The sequence below is a fragment of the Bubalus bubalis genome, chromosome 1 (genome assembly GCF_019923935.1).
Source record: "Bubalus bubalis isolate 160015118507 breed Murrah chromosome 1, NDDB_SH_1, whole genome shotgun sequence".
In the NCBI taxonomy this organism is placed as follows: Eukaryota; Metazoa; Chordata; class Mammalia; order Artiodactyla; family Bovidae; genus Bubalus; species Bubalus bubalis.
Genome location: NC_059157.1, coordinates 178,176,716 through 178,195,719, shown reverse-complemented (window position 1 = coordinate 178,195,719; position 19,004 = coordinate 178,176,716). Strand labels below are relative to the sequence as shown.

At 39.8% G+C, this 19,004-nt stretch overlaps 1 protein-coding gene across 6 annotated transcripts in view; it reads left to right on the top strand.

Moving 5' to 3' along the window:
* The window catches only part of PPP2R3A (protein phosphatase 2 regulatory subunit B''alpha), a 223,965-nt gene that overhangs the window by 79,864 nt on the left and 125,097 nt on the right, over positions 1-19,004 (top strand). For all 6 annotated transcript variants that reach the window (XM_025291381.3, XM_025291375.3, XM_025291369.3 and 3 more), the window contains 3 exons: positions 2,702-2,968; positions 10,469-10,572; positions 18,700-18,802. In XM_025291381.3, coding sequence (XP_025147166.2) covers positions 2,702-2,968; positions 10,469-10,572; positions 18,700-18,802 — 474 coding nt within the window. The remainder of the gene's footprint in view (positions 1-2,701; positions 2,969-10,468; positions 10,573-18,699; positions 18,803-19,004) is intronic.

Below are 19,004 nucleotides of genomic sequence, written 5' to 3'. Positions count from 1 at the left end.
TGTAAAGTTATGGAGAGCTGAGATACTCTGCACAGCTAATTCTCTTTATCTCTTTTAATTCTCTTTTAATCCTAGATATGAATGAAAAAGTTTTATCAAAGTGGGCAGATGCTAAACTTAGTAAATCTGACAAACTTTATATTACTGTTTTAGTCTATAATGTTGTAAAGTGTCAGTTTTATTAAACTCCTTTAAGGTTTAAATTAAACGTCTCCTATTGAACTCAGTGAAAAGTAAATCAGTATGCCTGAAAAGTTCAGAATAAATGCATTCTTTTTCTTTTCCCTTTAAATATTAATATCAGTTTTATTAAATACGGAATTACACAGTGAATTAATAAATACTTGCCTATTAGTGAACTGCTCTATGTTAAGTACACTGAGGAAAGCAAGGTAGGCTATTATATAATTGAATGTTTTCCTATTCAAATTAAAACTTTGACAGATGGCCTGAGTTTGTTCTGAATGTCACTTACTTCTGTCAAAGCAAAAGCAAAAACAATGAAAGGCTTGCTCTAAACCTTCTCCAGTAGTGTGTGTTCACTCGACTATTGAGTTGCATCTCCATTGGGACTGTGGCCTTAATTCTATGGTTATAACTGCCCTGAAGTTATCCATAACTGCCCTGGCTGTCACACTATGGGCAACATTTTGGGGAAACAAAAAAGACTTTTGACAATTGTATGCTTGTAGTCTCACAAATCTCTTTGGAATTTTAGAATAATAGAAAGGAAATGACAATTAATACAAATGACCTAAGTAAAGCTGCTGAAGAATTATATGCCTTATTTTAGAAATTTAAGAATGGTTTCTTCTGTTATTGACTCATAGGACTGTGTAATAATAGTTGCAGGTTTAGCACCAAGGCAGAGAGAAATATTACTTAGAATAGATTATCAGTTTGTCGACTTGAAAGTACTGTGTAAACTTTAAATTGCCTTACAAGTGTAAATTATTATTTTATTTGTTATTGAAGCTGAAAGACCATGCCATGTTATGTTTAATCTTTTGAGAACCCTATCCTTTGGCATCTTTGAGCCATTTCCCTGTGTTACATCCTGTAATTTCCTTTAATCCTCACAACAACCTTCCAAGAAGAAGGGGTTATAATCTATTTTATTACTGAAATTCTGAAAGGTTAAGTAACTGTCCTGAGGTCACAGAGCTAGTAACCCATCACTGTTTTTTGTTAAGTTTTTTGTATTTCATTGGCATCACTTCCCTCTGCCACTTCTTCCTTGACTATTGCTTTATATTGGTAATATCCTTGTACTGCAGTAAAGGCTTGGTGTGACAACCGACCTTCACATCCTTAATAGTGTTAATATATGAGCAGACTCTACTCTGTGTTAATGTCAGATATTAACATGAAAAATGGGCCATGTTTAACAAAAGTAGGAGATTAAATCATATTTATCACATATTTATGTGAATGAAGCCTATCTTCCTGTAATACTCATGCTTTTCAAAGGTAGCTAAAAATTTTACCCTGAATTTAAAAATCATATTATAAGTCCACATGTCAGAAGGGAATATGACATTCAGATCTGCTTCGTACTGATAAACCATTGTTCAGACCTTAGGAATGGCATTAGGACATAGTTTAAGAAAGATGAACAGTGGAGTAATATTTTGAGTTCACAGGGAATTTAAAATAAATTTAGCTAGTCAACAGTCATATCCATTTTTCATACTTTATGTAGCATCTAATAGTACCATGCTCATGAGCTCTGATAGATAATTTGCTCAAAATTAAGAATAGAAATTAATCTCTGAAAATCTTCATGAAATCTTTTTTGCTTTTTCTGCTAGGAATCTCAGAACTAAATTTAGTCTTCATTGGTAAACTAAACTTTTACCTGAATAGTAATGTATCTCCCCACCCCTTTCCCTAAATCATGGATAATCTTACTCTCCCCAATGCCCCCCACTTTTTTTATACTGTCCTTTCTGTGTCTCTTTATGGTTTACCACATCAGGTCCTTTTTGGGAAAAGGGATAATATAAACTATTAATGAATTAATAAACTGTAAAGAGGGTTTGGCCATGGTGAAGTTAATGACCATGATCTTTGCCTGTTGGGGTCTACCAGGAATGAGAGAAATGTGCATCTCAGAAAAAATGGCATGCCCCTGGTTGAAAGTAAATGAGCCTGGGAGAAGATATTCTAAAACTAAAATGCTTTAATTTTCTTAACAAAGACTTTCTTTGCTCAGACACTTGCAATGATTATACCTAGATACAGCCAAACCAAGGAAGAAGGTAGAAGGACCCCCACACACAATATATTTTAGATCTACATATTTAAAGGGAACTCATTCTATCTGCCTGTTGAAGGACAGGTGAAAATGTACAGAAAGACCAAAAACAGTCTCCAAGAAGAATTTACTAATCCAGGTCCAACAGACTGAGAATTCACCTGGAGATCCTTTAATATGTCAGCTGACATCACTCTTCCACATCCTCACGGAAAACATACTGTAGGACTTTTTAAGCACAGATCTTTGTAAATTCAGGTATTGGCAGATAAGTAATATATTGATTGATTCAGTGTAGAAAAGCATTCCCTCAGAGCATGCCTGCCCCCTTGAGTATAGTGAGCTCTTCATCTATACTGCTTCTATTTAACTTCCTATTACTGGTGAGGATTTTCTAGTAATACATACTGTTTAGAATTTTTGTGTCTCATATTTTCCTTACAGATTCAAAATAAACCAGAAAAGAAACCTGGAACACCACTTCCACCTCCAGCCCCCTTTCCAAGTAGCCCCCGACCTCCCTCCCCTGTTCCTCACGTGAATAATGTTGTGAGTGCGACATTATCCATCAACATTCCACGGTTCTACTTTCCTGAAGGACTCCCTGATGCCTGCAGTAATCATGAACAAACTCTAAGCAGAATTGAAGCTGCTTTCATGGATATTGAAGATCAGAAAGCAGACGTTTATGAAATGGGAAAAATTGCAAAGGTAATGTAACTACTAAATGATGTATAATCTCCCTTCCTCTAGCTATCCCAATCTCCCTCTCTTTACTGCCTCCTTGCTCTATTTTGAAGCATGCATAGGAGGGTTTTTTTTCCACATTGAAAAAAATATATTTGATACTGATATATTAGCTATGGTACAATTTGAAAAAAACCCTAGTGGTCTCCCAGTCCAACCTCCCATTTAATATAGGAATTTCATTCATGGCATCACCAAAACATAAATTTCCTGTTTGAGTGCCTTCAGTGACAGGAGACTCACTCCGTTGCCAAGCAGCCTGTTCCATCATTAAATAGCTTTACTTGTTAGAAAAAATCCCCTTGTTGAATACAAATCTCTTTTTTTATTCTCATTCGTTGATCATAATTCCTTGCCCTGAAGCCAGACAAGGAACTATTAGGCGAACTCAATGCTGGGATTCTTCTCAGAAATAGATGGATTTGTTATTGCAAGTCTTTGATACTTTTCAATACATCCAGCTGCTTCTAATTTAAGCTCTTAGTCCCTAACCCTTGGACTACTGTAGCACCTTCGGTAACTGGATTCTGCACTTCCAGCCTCCTCCTAGAACAGTTAATACTGAGCATAACCACCAGTTTATATTTGATCATGTCATTCCCCAGCTCAGCAAAATGCAAGGATTCCTGCCATCTATAGCAGCAGTCCCCAACCTGTTTGGCACCAGGGACTGGTTTCATACAGAAGACAATTTTTCCGTGGAACAAGGGGGTGAGGGAGGGATGGTTTAGGCAGTAACACAAGTGGTGGGGAGCCGCAGATGAAATTTTGCCTGCCTGCTGCTCACCACCTGCTGTGCAGCCCAGTTCCTAACAGGCTAAGGACCAGTACCAGGGTTTGGGGACCCCTGAACTATAGGATGCTTTGTTTCGTTTGGGTTCTGTTTTGGTCATGCACATACACTATTCTGAAGAGTCAGATCCAACCTCAGGATTTAGCAGTGGTCTCCAGCTGTGCTTCAAGAGACAGAGGGGTTAGCAGGGTAAGGGCTTCATGTGGGCAAGGAGACACCAAGAGGGAGTTCCCAAGGCCCCATGCACCCTTCTACTCGGAACACTATCTCTGTCTTCAGGAAGCATATTTAAAAGTTTGAAAACTACCACTTTTGTGGATAAAATCCAAACTACTATTCCTTGTATCTGCCCGATCACCTGCGCCTGCCTGTGCATCTGGGCTTTCATGCTTCTCCCCTCCAAAATGGACTTCTACTCTCCACTCCCACATCACCAGTCTCTAAGGCTCTGCCCTGTCATGCCCCTTCTGCTTTCCTACTTCTAACCCCAGAACATTTGTTACTGCTGTTAATGTGTAAGTAGAGTGATTTTCAAGAAAATGAAAATTCTTTATTTTTTTACTCCTTTTTTCATCATCCCCCAGTCTTGCTTTCTTGTTGACACCTTAGGTGTTTCTAGTGAAAAACTAACTCTTTCATTCTAGAAAGAAGATCTCACCTATTTCCACTCTATGGCAACATGAGGAAACTGATATCCCTGAAGTATGTACCTGAGGTCACAGTTTGTACATGTCAAGAGACATGTCCTCTGACTCCTGCATCATGCTGTTTTTACCTTATCTCCCCTGAAGTGGGCTAATATAAAATCAGCCACTTCTACTAAGCAGTATCCACTCAAATAAATTATATGCTCTTCAGGGCATTTGCAATTTTTTACCCCATGCTTTGAGAGATGACTATTTTATTATGAATCAAGGTGGTAAATTATCTGAATGGGCTGGAATGTTGAACCTAAATCCAAGAGAGAGAATTTAGCAGAGATGAATTAAATCTGCATTTGAAGATAACATGTTAATCACATAAATGCCAAACAGGGTGTGTCTAACATGGCAATGGTTTGCGTAAGAGAGACAGGAGGCTTCTTGAACAAGTTTGAGCAAACAAGCAGGAGAAACTGCAGATTGAGCACTGTGGTAGTTCCCTAGTGCTCTGCTGGGCTCCCCATATCTGGAGAGCCAATCCAAGGAATCAGTGCCTCACTGTCAGAGACCTGCAGCCTGCTCTGTCTTGAAGGTCTCAGGCCAACCTTCCTCCTCTTGAATATTCCCAGCCCCTGCCTGAGGAGCTTTCCTGCATGCTGCCTCCACCCTCCTGCTCTGGCGCTCCCACCTGGCTCGTGGGAGCCCTCCCTGCCTGTGGCTCAGCGGCCCACCAGCACTCCAGAGTGAACGCACAGTGAGAGGACAGCAGGGAGCCTGAGGACTCCAGGTGGTCACGGGGAGTGTAGGAGAGAGTGTAGTCAGGTCAGGGAAGGGGTTGGTGCTGGGGAGTCAGAGGGAGGACTTTCCTGTTCACAGACAGTGGGGATCTATCTGTAGGTGGCATCAGGAAAAACTGCCAGTGTTACAGCTGACAACATAGAGAAGTTTAAAAAGAGAAAACTGGGGCTTCCCTGGTGGCTCAGGGGTAAAGAATCCGCCTGCCAATACACAGGTTCTATCCCTGATCCGGGAAGGTCCCGCATGCTGCAGAGCAACTAAGCCTGTGTGCCAAAACTATTTAGCCTTTGCTCAAGAGCCTGAGAGACACAGCTATTGAAACCGCATGCCCTATAGCCCATGCTTACAACAGGGGAGCCTACCACAATGAGAAGCCTGTGCACCGCAACTAGAGAGTGGCCCCTGCTCGCAGCAACGAAGACCCAGCACAGCCAAAAATAATTTTTTTTTTTTTTTATTTTATTTTTTAACTTTACAATATTGTATTGGTTTTGCCATATATCAAAATGAATCCGCCACAGGTATACATGTGTTCCCCATCCCGAACCCTCCTCCCTCCTTCCTCCCCATTCCATCCCTCTGGGTCATCCCAGTGCACCAGCCCCAAGCATCCAGTATCGTGCATCGAACCTGGACTGGCAACTCATTTCATATATGATATTATACATGTTTCAATGCCATTCTCCCAAATCATCCCACCCTCTAAATTTTTTAATTATAAAAAAAGATAGAAAACTTGTTTAGCCATAGTAACAGTCATTTACATAATAATTTACTGTTTATACCAAATTATCATGTGGCACAATAGCCAGTATAGACATATATATCTGATTAACTTGAGTTGTGCTTGACTATAGTTCTAAATTCCATTCAGGAGTGCCAAGCGTTTGTGTTCATTGCCCTCAGACCTTAATTGTCAGTTTAGGTAGCAAAGTGGACTGGCATTGCATGGAAGATGAGGGTGTGTGTATGATGGCCTCACAAGCACTATATTAGCTCATTTTATTGGATTTTATCTCTTTATTCTTAAATCATCTATTTTAAAAAATTTATTTAATCATGTCTTCCAGTTCGCTAGTTCCATGTAATCCAACTTGTTCTCAGCTATGGCCAGTCTGTTAGGACTCACTACACCAGCCTTTCCACCACTCTTTGTTCTGCAGACTGTCCTAGCTCCTTGGAGAGACTGATCTCCATTTCTGATTAAATTCTTAGTGTGTAGTTTGTATTTTTTTCCACAGCTTTATGAACTGACGGAGAAGAAACGAATAGAGAATGATCTAAGAGGGACAAAAGCAGCATAGGAACAGAAACTGAGCAACAGCAAGGAAAGTATTTGGCACCACTGAGTTTTAGCCTCTGACAGGCTTGAGGGAGCAGAGGGAGAATCTGAGGGAGAAGAATGAAGCTATCTTCTGAACTGTACAGAGTGCTCCAGCTCTTCTCACTAGCTGACATGGCACCAGCTTAGCCCTCTTGCCTGTGGCCTACAAGTAGCTTCTTGGTACCTTTATTTCTTTGTCTGCAGAATGAAATAAAAATGCCTGCCCTCTCCTGTATGGGGTCATGTCAGGACTGAGTAAAATAACAAGCATGAGACATTTTAAAATGTTAAAGAACCTTACAACTATTGGGCAAGCATCTCTTCCTACATATCATTAGACAACTTGCATTTAGTTCTTTATGTTGTTGGGTCATTTTTAGATGAAATTATAGGTGTTAATCAAGTTTTCTTGGCTCCAGCAACACTGACACTTGCCTTCTCTAAACCTGTTTCCTAAACCCATTTTCAGCATGTCCTGTACCTCCTCACTTGTCATCCTGTCTTTTCCTTTGTGAAGAGCCTTGGCATGAGCTTGTTCTTTCCTTTGTTATAAAAGTCTCTATTCTGTTGCCCTCAGATTAGTAGTATTTACTTTTTTTAGGTTTGTATTGATCTCCTTGCTCCTTTTATCGTTAATTCTGTTTTTAAGAAGATGCAGGCCAGTCATACATTTATTTTTTAAATAGCAGGAAAGTATACTTATTTTCTCTGATTTCAGAGGAATTTTTTTTTATTAACTTATTTTATTTTGGCTGTGCAGGGTCTTGGGGCATGCAGGCTTTCTCTAGTTGTCACACATGGGGGCTTCTTTCGTTGTGGTGCATGGGCTTAGTTGCCCCACGTCATGTGAGATCTTATTTTCCCAGCAGGGGTCAAACCCAAGTCCCCTACATTGGAAGATGGATTCATAACCACTGGACCACCAGAGAAATACCTACATTTTTAAAAGACAGTCAAAGTATACTATCTGCAGCCCTTGCCATCCACTGCCCTTCTTGTTTTTGCATTTAGTATTTTCTCCAAGGGCTTGATACCTTCATGCTGCTCAACCCTTGACTACTCGGGGTGTCCCACTACAAGAAAAATAGGTCAGTCCTTTTACACCCACTTCAAAATGTATCTACTCAGTACCATATCGCTTAGGTTTCTGCCTTTGGATCATAATAAATTTGCTTTTTGTGTTTTTTTATATAACTTTATTTTAATTGGAGGCTAATTACTTTACAATATTGTATTTGTTTTGCCATACATTGACATGAATCCACCACGGGTGTACATGCGTTCCCCATCCTGAACCCCCCTCCCACCTCCTTCCCCATAGCATCTCTCTGGGTCATCCCAGTGCATCAGCCCTGAGCACCCTGTATCATGCATCAACCTGGACTGGCGATTCGTTTCTCATATGATAATATACATGTTTCAATGCCATTCTCCCAAATCATCCCACCCTCGCCCTCTCCCACAGAGTCCAAAAGACTGTTCTGTACAACTGTTCTATACTCTTTTGCTGTCTCACATACAGGGTTATCGTTACCATCTTTCTAGATTCCATAAATATGTGTTAGTATACTGTATCGGTGTTTTTCTTTCTGGCTTACTTCACTCTGTATAATAGGCTCCAGTTTCATCCACCTCATTAGAACTGATTCAAATGCATTCTTTTTAATGGCTGAGTAATGCTCCTTTGTGTATATGTACCATAGCTTTCTTATCCATTCATCTGCTGATGGACATCTAGGTTGCTTCCATGTCCTGGCTATTATAAACAGTGCTGCGATGAACATTGGGGTACACATGTCTCTTTCAATTCTGGTTTCCTCAGTGTGTATGCCCAGCAGTGGGATTGCTGGGTCGTATGGCAGTTCTATTTCCAGTTTTTTAAGGAATCTCCACACTGTTCTCCATAATAAATTTGTAAATGTTAATCCCAGTGATTTGCTACTCTTTATGAGCTGACATGTACATTTTAACAAAGTCTTCTGAATAAAAATCATAATCCAAGGAAATGAAAGTGGTTTAATAGTGGACGTAGTCCCACAGGATGGTAAGTGCACAGGCCCTGAACGTGTTTCAGCTGAGCTGGTGACCACTTCCCAAGGATGAGCTAGATGATTCCTGATCCCTTCCAATTCTGAAAAATCTGTAGTGACTGTAATGTTGGGAGCTTCAAGTACTTTGGCAAGCCAGTCCCACCCAGTCTCTCTCTGTATTTTCTCTCTCTTTTTGTGGCTCTGCACCACCACCTCCATAATACAGGCTGTTCTTTTAATTTTCCAGGCAGTTGCCAATAGCCTATCACATATAAGAGCATTTTCTTGGCATACTACCATTCCTCATGAAAGGGAGACTTGGGATTGGGGAAAGTGGATTTGACAGTAACCACCCAAAGTATATTAATTGTGATCTTTGTACCTTGGCAATCATAATTTACACAATAAACAAAATCCATTTGGTTGCTAAGCAACACCTTTCCCTCATTCTTGACCTCAGTGGAGGTATTTGACCTCTGGACTTAAGAAATTTTAAATTCCACCCTGATTGCAGAATGTGATTGGGTGGCCCTGGCAGAAGCAATCTCTTATTTCTGCTCTGTACTTACTTACCGCCCTTGGCTTGAGTCTCATCATCCATGTCCTCATCTCTGACATGAACCCAGCAGTCCTGGGCATTCTCTCAGCATAACTAATCTCAGATGAAGTACTGTTCAGGCTTCTGTAGGATCCCCTATGCACAGAGGCCCCACATCAGGAGCAGCTTCACCTCAGCCTAATATGGATTCACATCTAGTCATCTACCAGAGGAGAAGCTTCCCTTTGTAGAATAAGACTCAACAGTCCTGTATCTATTAAGAATATCTTTATCCAGTAATAAGATGTGACTCTTTGAAGAGCTTCAGATTTGGGAATATGTTTTATGTGTGTATACAAAATTGGGAACATGTGGAGATTATTTTTCTGCTAATATTTAGATATTAATACTTGGAAGAATTTTCCCTCTAGGAAAAAAAGCAGGTAAATTTGGTATGAATTATTTCTTATAAAAGGATAAGAATAATTTTTCTTTTTTATTATTATTATTTTTAATATAAATTCATTTATTTTAATTGGAGGCTAATTACTTTACAATATTGTATTGGTTTTGCCATACCTTGACATGAATCCACCACGGGTGTACATTTTTCTTAATTGGAAGAAAAAGGTTTTTTATTGAGAAGAAAATCATTACCTTTTAGGATGTTGTATTTTAGTTCTTTCTAAGGCTGTTATAATATGTTGTCATTGGTGATATGTTCTGATATATAAATAAATGATAGCATTTTAATTTTTGCCTCCCATCTTTCACCTGAATTGTAACCATTTAAATAGATTTATAGCTGTTTTCTAAAACATCCAGGCTTTTCTATTTCTCCTTGAACCTGGGGCCTAATAACACAGTAAGCAAAGGAGAAAAGGAGAGAGAGTGTGTATTGATACCAAGTGACTGGGCAGTAAAGGTGGCTGTATTTTTCTCCCATAGGAAGGGAGGCCATTTACACAACCATGACATTCAGTCACTTATTTTTCTTTCTAAAAGTAGAAAATATGTGATGTAAGAGTGGTAGGAAGGGAGGGAGACTGGTTGCTTTAACTATAAAATTTACGGGAAAGAAACATCACTATAAATGTACTTTAAGAAAAGGCAGATGGATATTCATCTTCTTCTTGACACATGTCATCCTCTTGTATTGTTTTCCCCCTGTCTCGCTGAATCTACCCCAGCTGATGTATCTGCTCCATACCAGTTTTGCTCCCCCAGGTCCCCTTCTGTCCACTGTGGCCTGAAGGGTAAAAGCCACAAAGGCCCTTTCTTTGGCCATGCCGTCTCTTCACTGCCCCTTGGCTCACACTGCATTTGTTTTTTGTTTGCAGGCCTGCGGCTGTCCTCTTTATTGGAAAGCCCCCATGTTCAGGGCTGCAGGGGGAGAGAGGACAGGATTTGTGTCAGCACAGTCATTCATCGCCATATGGAGAAAGTAAGTAAGAGAGCAGCTACTCGGGCTGGGCAAGGAATTATCTGGTCCTCGTGACATGCTTTATAAAGGACGCTAATTTTACTCATTCATTCATTTCCCCCTTACCCTTTGTTTCAGCAAGTAAAATTCAATGATTCACAACTTTTTATGCCCACAAACAAATTCTTGCCCTAAGCCTTTATCTTACATGTCTCTGATCGTTAAAACAGATCTCTAAAACTACTTGTTTAATAACTATTTGATAGTTTCTTAGTTTCACTTGTTAACAATTTGAGTCTTAGGATTTGACTCTTGTAGCAGTGACATAAATGTTCCTTTAAGGGGAGCAAATCATACATGTCACATGCTTTCATTCTCATCTGATCCAATTTAGAATTGTATCCAGTTGATTTATTAAAAATAACTGAATTCTGGGACTTCCCTGGTGGTCCAGTGGTTAAGACTCTGTGCTTCTAACCCAGGGGGCTCTGGTTCCATCCCTGGTCGAGAGTTAGGATTCCCACATGCTGCATGGCCGAAAATAAATAAAGATCTTTCTTTTAAAAAATAACTGAATTCTAATAGATTTTAGTCATTACTTTCTGAAAGCTCCAGTTAAGGAACAAAGGGTTAGTATATTTATAAAGATACTCCTGGATTTTAATATCCTGACAAGTTCTCTTGAATTTAAATCCAACTTGCTTCTCTCTTTTCTTTTTTCTGCCTTCTTTCTTTAGAAATTATTTCTTGATATATTTATGTACAATTTAAGGGAATGTTATAGCTTGCCCCTTCTACCTCTTTTAAGCGATCAGCCTTCTCTAAGTATGTTGCTCTCACTTTCTGGGCTGGATGCCCTTCCTGATGAACTACTGGGAAATGCTGTTCACCTGCCATTACTATCATCATTGTTATTTAAAATCAGCATATAATAGCAGCAAAACTCAGCTTACAGATTCTTCTAATTCTTTCCTGCCACCTCAAAGCCCTTACTAGTAAAATGCTATTTTGAAAAATCTAGCCACAAGTTGAGTTCACCAAGTTCTTCTTGCGTTACAATAGAACTAAAGTGATCAGGAATGGGAAAGACTAGAGATCTCTTTAAGAAAGTTAGAGATACCAGGAACATTTCATGCAAGGATGGGCACAATAAAGGACAAAAGCAGTATAGACCTAACAGAAACAGAAGATATTAAGAAGAGGTAGCAGAAGAACTACACAGAAAAGATCTTCATGACCCAGATAACCACGATGGTGTGATCACTCACCTAGAGCCAGACATACTGGAGTGTGAGGTCAAGTGGGCCTTAGGAAGCATCACTACAAACAAAACTAGTTGGAGGTGTTGAAATTCCAGCTGAGCTATTTCAAATCATAAAAGATGATGCTGTTAAAGTGATGCACTCAGTATGCCAGCAAATTTGGAAAACTCAGCAGTGGCCACAGGACTGGAAAAGGTCAGTTTTCATTCCAATCCCAAAGAAAGGCAATGCCAAAGAATGTTCAAACTACCACACAATTGGACTCATTTCACACGCTAGCAAAGTAATGCTCAAAATATTCCAAGCTAGGCTTCAACAGTACGTGAACTGTGAACTTGCAGATGTTCAAGCTGGATTTAGACAGAGGAACCAGAGATAAAATTGCCAACATCTGTTGGATTATAGAAAAAGCTAGAGAATTCCAGAAAAACGTCTGCTTCATTGACTATACTAAAGCCTTTGACTGTGTGGATCACAACCAACTGCGGAAAAATTCTTAAAGAGATAGGAATACCAGACCCTTACCTGCCTCTTGAGAAATCTGTATGCAGGTCAAGAAGCAGCAGTTAGAACCTGACATGGAACAACAGACTGGTTCCAAACTGAGAAAGGAATATGTCAAGGCTGTATATTGTCACCCTGCTTATTTAACTTCTATGCAGAGTACATCATGGGAAATGCCGGGTTGGATGAAGCACAAGCTTAAATTAAGATTTGGGAGAAACATCAATAGCACAGATATGTAGATTACACCACCCTTATGACAAAAAGTGAAGAGGAACTCAAGACCCTCTTGATGAAAGTGAAAGAGGAGAGTGGAAAAGCTGGCTTAAAACTATCATTCAAAAAACAAAAATCATGGCATCCAGTCCCATCGCTTCATGGCAAATAGATAGGGAAACAATGGAAACAGTGACAGACTATTTTCTTGGACTCCAAAATCACTGCAGATGGTGACTACAGCCATGAAATTAAAAGACGCTCGCTGCTTGGAAGAAAAGCTATGACAAACCTAGAGAGCATATTAAAAAGCAGAGACATTACTTTGCCAACAAAGGTCCCTCTAGTCAAAACTGTGATGTTTCCAATAGTTGTATGGATGTGAGAGTTGGACCATAAAGAAAGCTGAGTGCCAAAGAATTGATGCTTTTGAATTGTGGTGTTGGAGAAGACTCTTGAGAGTCCCTTGGACTGCAAGGAGATCAAACCAGTCAGTCCTAAAGGAAATCAATCCTGAATATTCATTGGAAGGACTGATGCTGAAGCTGAAACTCCAATACTTTGGCCACGTCATGCAAAGAACCAACTCACTGGAAAAGACCCTGATGCTGGGAAAGACTGAAGGTAGGAGGAGAAGGGGACGACAGAGGATGAGATAGATGGCATCACTAACTCGATGGACATGAGTTTGAGCAAGCTCTGGGAGATGGTGAAGGACAGGGAAACCTGGCATGTTGCAGTCCATGGAGCCGCAAAGAGTCGGATATGACTAAGTGACTGCACAACAACAAAGTGATCAGGAGAAATAAGACTGCCAGTTCACACCAAAGCCAAAAGTTAGAAGTGCTTCATGCTTTCCAGGTGAATTTTGATCATTCTGTTACAGGGAATAGTTCTAAGTTGTTCAGATCCCAAGGACTGCAGTGGCCATGGGAGAATCACTCCTTATACACTAGTGGAATGACCCTCCAGAAGTCAGGGCCATGGTCACCATTCCCTCTCTCCTACTGCAAATAGGACACAGCTGGATAGAAGTCTAAAAAATGGGGTTTTTTCCAGTGTATGGTTAAGCAATAATAAAAGTAGAATAATTTCTTGGAGTCCAGAATTAGCAAAAAAAAGCACTAATTAGGCAGGAGTAAGCCAGTTTAAAAATATATATATATATGGTATTTGCCATTCTGGCTATTGTGGCACCTAAAACCAGAGGGAAGAAAATAGAGCCAAAGGCCTAGGATTCCCTCCCCTTTCCCCACCAGTAAAGCCAGGACTTCAGCAGGGTGGTCTGCTTGTCTATTATTAGTTACTATTGTTGTTATTTTAAATCAGCATATAACAGTAGCAGAATTGAAGAACTTGAAATATGTAATGTTCTGGCTTTCAGCTACCTTCTCTCCGCTGGGTAGGTGCCAGGCCCTAAAAAAGGCCTCAGGTAGAGTGTGAACAAAGGGTAGAGAGAACAGGGATGTTACACAGCTCTTGCCAGGGTATCTTCAGCCCCTGAATTCAGCATTGTTGGCAAAACCCCTCTAACAATCTGGGAAAGCAGCAAGAGTGAGTTGTGATTGTTTCAGATAAAAGTTTGAACAACCTGGGAGATTCAAAAATAAATAAATAAAAGGAAGTAGCTCATTCTATAAATGATTAGAGCCAGAGAGAAGGGCTTGCATTCTGTTATTTTCACTATGCATTCTAAGTTATTTTCACTATGCGAGGACCCTGTGTTTGTGAGCCTGAAGCTGACTGTGGCAGAAGAAAACTAGTAATCAACTTGTTTACATACAATTAACTTTATAATGTTAAGGATAGTAACAGCCAGGTTTTTTTGGTCCTAAGACTGTGTCACTGAGATAGAGTGGACATTTATGTTGGTGGATAGAGCAGCAGCATCCACAACAGCTGTATTTCTTTATTGAGATGAATCATTTTCACTTTGCTGCTAAGTCACTTCAGTCGTGTCCGACTCTGTGCAACCCCATAGACAGCAGCCCACCAGGCTTCCCGTCCCTGGGATTCTCCAGGCAAGAACACTGGAGTGGGTTGCCATTTCCTTCTCCAATGCATAAAAGTGAAAAGTGAAAGTGAAGTTGCTCAGTCGTGTCCGATTCTTAGCGACCCCATGGACTGCAGCCCACCAGGTTCCTCCGTCCATGGGATTTTCCAGGCAAGAGTACTGAAGTGGGGTGCCATTGCCTTCTCCCATTTTCACTTTATCTCCAAGGAAAAGAGATTTCTGCAAAGTCAAAAGGGGGAAAAAGGACATGAAGCACAAGTCCTCATTTTCCATTACTGCAGGAAACTGCTTATGAAATATATAGCATGAGCAACTGTCCCTGTCTTTTTTTCATTAAAAAAAAAAAAAAAATCCTATGAATAGATAAGTGTAAGGTCTTTTTTTCTATTTTCTGGCCAGATACTATAATGACTGGAGCGCCCTCTAGTGGCAGCTCCTCTCTTGCGCACTCAAAATGCTTTTTAAAAACCAGGGTGCTTTAAAGGAGCACCAAGTAGGGCTATTTTGGGAGACTAAGCAACTAAGCATGATGGTTTGAATTACCACACTTACCTTGACATTTGTTTATTTTTATAATTTTTTACAAATTGTACCCTTTGCTTAGTGACCTGGGTCCAACTTTAGCATATTAAGACTTTCAAGTACAAAAAAAATAACAGAATTAAAACATATTAGCATATACATACACATGCTGACTTAACCCCAGTAATAGGCTCTATATAATCTTGTGGGGAAAGTCAAATACAAAAGTCACAGCATAACAGTAAATAATTTTCCTCCTGTCCCAGTGCTCATGGGGTGGAGGTTTCTGAGCCCTCTTCTAAGTGTTTTGAGCGTGAACTCCTCACCAGGCTTTTGTTCCCCTGCCTCTGATCCCCCTCCCTTCCCTGTTCTGCTGCCCATTTCCTCTCTATTCTTTGACAACTGTTTCTGCTACAGTCAAGACATTTTTAGGGGAAAGAGATTGCTCCACAGCATTTCGTTTTGAGTTCCTAGATTACCAACTTTGTGAGAAAACTCATCTCAGAATCAGTAATATTGCTCCAACTTTTATATGCTTTACTTCTTCTTACCTTTTCATGTCAAAGTGTCATTTGTTCATTAACAAAACAACATTTCGTCTTAAGAGCTCTGGAAGATAGTTTAGAATAGCTATGTTTACCTACTTTCTCCAGTTTTCGTGACTTTTATTATCTCTTTTTCTCCTGGCGAATGAAGTTCACCAGCCTCTAGCACTGGCTGAACATCATAATTCATCTTTTCTTTCTGTTGCGTGCTTCTAATACCAAAAGGCCATACCTGACTTAACTTCACCCTCTCAGAATCTCTCATCTGGTATATCTGTGCAGTTTGTACATAGTGCTGCTATCCTTTCTTCGTGAAAACAGTTTTCCAAAGAACACACTGCCTTTTGGTTGTGATCATCCCACTCATGTTCAAATCATAAGAGATGGTTCCCATCAGCACCTGTTTCACTAATCTCTTTCTGAAACGTGTATTTATTTAACTTTGGGAGCCTTAAGCATGCTGAAGAATGATAAGGAAAATAACTTTAAAGAGTGTTCTATGACTTTAATAATCACAGATGGAATCAGTTAAGTGGATATCTGTTGGTCAGATCACAAACATTTTTTAAGAATCTTCAGTATGAAAGTCACTGTTTCTAGTGCTAAAGGAAAAAAAAAAAAAAAAAGAGCTATAACTTTGCCTGCCCTTTAGGAGCCAGAGAAATAAAAGGAAATCCATGGTACAATGCATATGTAATACACATAAACTAAATATAGTACAAAGATCAGTAAGGGATTTAGCTATCAGAGAAGGCTTTTTGAAAGAGGTGAGTTATTAGCTGGACCTTAAAGAATAACCTATATTCAGATAGCAAAATTGGGAGAGGTGGTTTTCTAGGAGAGATAAACAGCATGAGAAATGGCACTAAGGCAAGAATGCACACGGCACACTCAGAGCAGAGTGGGTCAGGCCGGCTGCCCAGAGTGGACATTTCAGTTTAGCAAAGTGGTGAGATAGGCATACTGGCTCTAGCCTAATTGAAGAGGGCCTTAAATGCCAAACTTAGATATCTAGATTTCCTCATATAAATGGTAAAAAACTGTTGAACATTTTTTGAAAAGGGGATTATATAATCAAAGAATGTTTCAGAATGATGAATTATCTGTGATGTGAGGTTGGATGGACGCTGAAACCTGTTTTGACCTTCTTCCCTTCTGAAAGTCTCCGCATGAAATAAAAAGACCCTGGACTTAATGGTAAACTGGAAACAGGAAGGAAGAAATGGTTGTTTAAAATGTGTTCCCATCCTATATTCCAAGCACTAGTGGTCCAGGCTAGAAACCTGGAAGTCATCATGGACTTTCCCCACTTTTACCCCTCCACACCAGTCAACTATCATGTCCTTTCATTTTCAACTGTATCTGCCCCTCTGTCTTCGTCTCACGCTGCCAGTATTATTGCTCAAGCCCTTAGACAAACTTCTGCCTGGTATTTATGAAAAACACATCTGATCATGTTCCCTGTCCAAGTTAAAATTTTTCTGTGAATAGGCGGAAGTCCAGGCTTCTTATCCTGGACTTGACCTGGACCTGAATGTGAAAGGGCCTCCAGGATCTGATCCTAATGCTCATGTCCCCTTCCCTTCCCACCTCCAGTGCTTGCAGTTGCCCAGATAATTTGTGCAGTCTCATACCAGGCATTTGTACATGCAGCCCTCTTTTTTTTTTTAATTTTATTTTATTTTTTAACTTTACAATATTGTATTGGTTTTGCCATATATCGAAATGAATCCGCCACAGGTATACATGTGTTCCCCACCCTGAACCCTCCTCCCTCCTCCCTCCCCATACCATCCCTCTGGGTCGTCCCAGTGCACCAGCCCCAAGCATCCAGTATCGTGCATTGAACCTGGACTGGCGACTCGTTCCATATATGATACTATACGTATTTCAATGCCATTCTCCCAAATCATCCCACCCTCTCCCTCTCCCACAGAGTCCAAAAGACTGTTCTATACATCACTGTCTCTTTTGCTGTCTCGTATACAGGGTTATTGTTACCATCTTTCTAAATTCCATATATATGTGTTAGTATACTATATTGGTGTTTTTCTTTCTGGCTTACTTCACTCTGTATAACAGCCCTCTTGATCCACAGCAGCCCCTTTTCCACTTCACAACTCTTCAGGGAATCTCAACTGGCCATCATGTGTCCTTCCATGACACCCTGAATTTATTATTTCTCTAATAAGATTATCCAGGAATATGATCTTATTGGTGTATCTCTCTCACTGGACTGTAAGCTCCTTACAGGGCACAACACCATGTCTTATTTTCTTTGTATTCCAAATATACACAAGGCCAGACACAGTATCTGGCACACAATTAGCATTCAATAAATGATTAAAGAAGAAAAGCAAGAAAGTTTGGAGACTAACTGGATGTGGAGAATAAGGAAGAGAAATAACTTCAAATTTTGAAGCCCAAATAACTTGGAGTGGTACCACCATTGACAAAAATGGACATCCATGAAAAGAACTGACTTTGAGAAGAAGATTCTAAATTTGGTTTTCACTATTTTGACTTTGCTATTTGAGTATAGCGTCCAAATGGAAATGTCCAGCAATTAGCTGGATATGAGGAATTCTTAGAGCTTTAAGATTTAATAGTGCCTTCATTTTTTCCTAAGCCTGGTCCTTCAAAGTCTCATTTCAAAAGCCCCCTCAGGTTGGTCCTGAATGTCTGCAAACCTGGACAAACAGAAGTTCATGCCTTACGCGGTACATGGTGGTCCGTCAAATGTGTTCCCTCCTTGTGGGCAGCTCTGGAGTTCTGGTTCCAGATACCCTGAGCTAACCTGAATGGACATTCTTCATGTGTATTTTTACCTGCATTAGTTCAGTTGACTTGGTGTCTCAGAAGCATTCTACAAAAATAATATACCATCTTGTTGTTGAGCCTTTATTAAGAAGACCCTTGTACAAAATCAGCAGCATGGAATTTTTTCCTTTTTTTTAATTATTGAAAAGAAAGCACTTGATTCTTGACCCAAATGGCCTTCAGACCAGACTGAAATTCCCAACTATTGATGTTGTGGTCACTGTTCACAGTAGCCAATCTTCCTAAGCAGTCATTTCTTTTCTAGGTTGCTGAGTAACCATCATGATGATGCCTCTAAGTTTATCTGTCTTCTTGCAAAGCCCAGCTGCAGCTCTCTAGAACAGGATGATTTTATTCCTTTACTTCAGGTAATTTTCATTTCCTTTTAAAATGGGTTTTATTTTTAGAGTTTCAGAAGCTTTTAAAATTTTTTCAACTATAAGATATGTCAATTGAGATATACTAATTTAGAGATTAGATTTCTAGACGAGTGGTTTCCAAGCTTATTTTAGCAGCAAAATCCTTTTGTTAAGTAAAAATTGATACAGATAATAGTATAAACAGATAGTA